The 3,299-nt window shown below is 40.5% G+C and overlaps 1 protein-coding gene across 1 annotated transcript; it reads right to left on the bottom strand.

Moving 5' to 3' along the window:
- Nucleotides 1-376: 376 nt before the first annotated feature.
- On the bottom strand, nucleotides 377-3,038 carry LOC107585256 (homeobox protein SIX3). Its single transcript, XM_016272199.1, has 2 exons — nucleotides 2,074-3,038; nucleotides 377-663 (listed from the first exon to the last, which is right to left on the bottom strand). The coding sequence occupies exons 1-2, from the start codon at nucleotides 2,763-2,765 to the stop codon at nucleotides 471-473; spliced, it is 885 nt and encodes a 294-aa protein (XP_016127685.1). The 5' UTR covers nucleotides 2,766-3,038; the 3' UTR covers nucleotides 377-470.
- Nucleotides 3,039-3,299: the final 261 nt, after the last annotated feature.

Raw genomic sequence — 3,299 nt, 5'->3', positions numbered from 1 at the left:
AGTCATAACGATTCAGTTCCACATTTGACCAGTACCCCACACAGGCAGTGACAGAAGTGTAGTAAAAAGGTGCTTACGACTCAAATGATTGTCTGATGAACATAAAGGAAAAGAGGATTGCATCCTGGCTGCTCGTCGTCACTCGGACTAAAACAGAAAAAAGTTGATGGACACCGGTTTCTGGTAATTCCCTCTTCACGGTGGTCCTGGTAGACATAATAAACGTGGGGCATTTCCCCATATATAAAACGAAAAAAAAAAATAGATATATTTAGATATATATATGTATATATATCATGCAAGTGATGGGGTGGGGGAAGGTGTGTGGTCCAATGAAAGCGCTTGAAGAAAAGGCGTGCTTTTGTTTTTCTTTTTATAATAGTAATATCAATTGGTCCTTTTTCATCTTCCCCGATCATTAATAAAGTTTATTCAGGTCCTTTTTCCTGTATATATTTCTCTTTTGCGTATCATACATCGCATTCCGAGTCACTTGACGTTACTGAAAGAATTGATGTGCCCTTGTCGACTCGCTCTGTCATGCTCGAGACACTGGTCGTTGGACTAGCCGCAGTTGATGGCGACTCCGCCGAACTGCGTGGGGTGCAGCCGGATTCTGAAAGGGACCGCATGCCATTCTGCCCTATTGCTTGATGCTGGAGCCTATAGCAGAAAAGTGAGAGAGCGGTATGCTGTTAGAGTATAAAAGTCGTAGGCCATGTTCACTGAAAAACGCGCCTCCATTTTCACGTAATTATTATGCTATTTTAAACATAGTTCTTTAAAACGATATAGGTAAAAATATCTAATATAAATACAATAGATAAAAATAACATTTGGTTACATAGTAAAATAGATGCTACAGCTGTTTATTTATTTTACATACGATTACATAAAGCTTTGCGGCTACATGATTAAGTCTACATACCAAAATATTAGCATATGTTTATCGTCGAGATTTGATTGACTTCTCATGATATCTAGTAATGATACAATTAGTTATTGTATTTATTTGTATTTTTATATGTTCAAATGTCATTAGTTAAAGATGTCAGTTTTAGTATGCTGCTTAACCAAAGTGTCATAGTTCTTGTTTGTTTACCGATTTGTAATCATCCAGTCAAGTGCAATTTGTAGATTGATCCATTAAATAATATAAATCAGTTACACCACTCAACATGTTTTCTCATTCCCTAGACACAGTAGCACTTAGCGTTTAGGAGGAAAAATAATTTGACAACATCTGAAACACCACTCACTAACAAATTTACGCCGTGTTATCTGTAATATAATTAGGAAGTACACTGGGAAGTGAAACAATTAGCCTAATAATTTGCAAGATGTCAAATATAGCAAACACTGAGCCTTACAATAATTTGTAGCCTATAATGATTTATTTCTCAATGCATGTTTGTCCGCACAGTAGTTGTACAACTATATCTGTAAAAATGTCTAAGAATGTTAGTGATAAACTAGAATTATTTTGAATAGACAGTTAATTTCGGTAGATTTTACTTTTCCAAATATAGCAACAGAGAAATGCTATAGGCCTCCTTACATTACTTTTTAGACTTCATTCATATTTTGTATTATCGCTATATCCATCAGTTGGAATGACTGTTAAATTAAGGTTTAAATACTTGATGTGTAAAGACGATAAAAATACTAGCTTTTGTAACAGTGTAAACAGAACACAATAGCTTTGCTGTGAAGCATACACATTTGATTACATGTTATTTTTGCTATTTCAGATTTCATCAATGAATCAGGAGAACCTTTTCTATTTGCATCCTTTTTTTCACGCGTTAATAAAAATGATACAGGTATGTTTTATCTACTTGCTTTTATATTCTGGTTGATACTTTCTAAACAACTTACACATGGCACAAATAAAATGTCGTCGTTCTCGCTCCCTCGTCTCTAAAATCTATTTGATTCTGTTTTTACTGCAGTACTTTCTACCTTGTGTTCACATATTTCACAACAATTCATTTATTAGTATATATTTAGTACTAATGATGAAACACTTAAAGCGAACATTTCCATTGAAAGTTAATACACAACGTGACTGACCTGTTTTTTGCTGCCGCTGCCCTGTCTCGTTGTCTCCGGTTTTTAAACCAATTTCCGACCTGTGTAGGAGTGAGTCCAGTGGCTTGAGCCAGTTCCCTTTTCTTGCTGGGGTTTGGGTATGGGTCCTGAAGGTACCACTCCCGTAACAGACCTCGCGTCCGCTCTTTGAAACAATGCGTCTTCTGCTCACCGTCCCAGATGGTTCTAGGCAGGGGAAACTTCTTTCGCACCCTGTACTTATCAACCGGTCCTAGGGGACGCCCGCGTAATTTCTCGGCCTCCTGATAGTGAGCTTCAAGCCACATCGCTTGTAGTTTACCATGCGAGTCCTTGGTAAACTTGTGGTTCTCCAGAATGTGATAGAGATCACGAAAATTGCCCGTGTGAAAGGCAACCACAGCCCGGGCACGTAGGATGGATTCGTGCTTGTTGATCGCCTCGCAAGCACCCGGTGCCACTGGAAGCGACCATAGGAAGCGACCCAGCCGCTCTATGTCCCCGGTCTCCTCCAGCGTCTCGCAGACGCTGGCCACTTGCTCCGGAGAGAAGTTTAGGGTCGGTAGCTGAAACATTGACAAGTCTTCGGGAGACCTGGTGCTGGGCGCACTGCTCGCCAAGAGCAAAGGGCGATCAGCAAAGTTTGGCAGGAAGAAATGAGAGGGATAAAGCTCTAAAGGCGATCTGAAAACCATGGAAATGACCTGAGAGAGAATGAAATTTGCGAAGGAAAAAAGAACGACGAATTCGGATTGAATGATTCAATAGCTATCGCCTAATGACACCAGCCTCATAATATCTCCCCCTAAATCCACCGTGAGTGTAGCATTGAAATATTTTGTTTCGCTTTTCTATTGGTCTTCTTGGTGTCGTTGTAGGGTTGTCATGGCAGCCCTGCCAATCACTGTCAAGCGTGCCAATCATTAGCCAGTACGTAGAGGCTTTCACCACTTCGGCTGCACGCACGGGGGTTATCAGGAACTCCAATCTCAGCAGCACCCTCCCTCCCTTGACTCGCGTGAAGTCGAAGCAGAGTCTCGCCTATTTGTTGAATGGAATGAGCAATTAGTGGGTGGAATATTATTGTGATCTTAACGAGGCTCGTTAAAGTTAAGAAGATATGTAGGGAGAGAAGGCAGGGGTGGGGTCTCGGGATGACAGTCACGGACAAGGGGATTTAAATGAAGCGCTAAAACGGAATCTGCGACAGGATACACAGATAGGCTATT

This window comes from Sinocyclocheilus grahami, unplaced genomic scaffold (genome assembly GCF_001515645.1).
Source record: "Sinocyclocheilus grahami isolate Dianchi unplaced genomic scaffold, SAMN03320097.WGS_v1.1 scaffold68.1, whole genome shotgun sequence".
NCBI lineage: Eukaryota > Metazoa > Chordata > Actinopteri > Cypriniformes > Cyprinidae > Sinocyclocheilus > Sinocyclocheilus grahami.
This window is presented reverse-complemented; position numbering and strand designations above follow the sequence as displayed.

Coding starts and splice junctions, on each gene's coding strand:
- LOC107585256 (XM_016272199.1), bottom strand. CDS start 2,765: ATGGTTTTCAGATCGCCTTTAGAGCTTTATCCCTCTCATTTCTTCCTG. Junction 664..2,073: donor GCAGCGGCAGCAAAAAACAG/GTCAGTCACGTT, acceptor TTTCTGCTATAG/GCTCCAGCATCAAGCAATAG.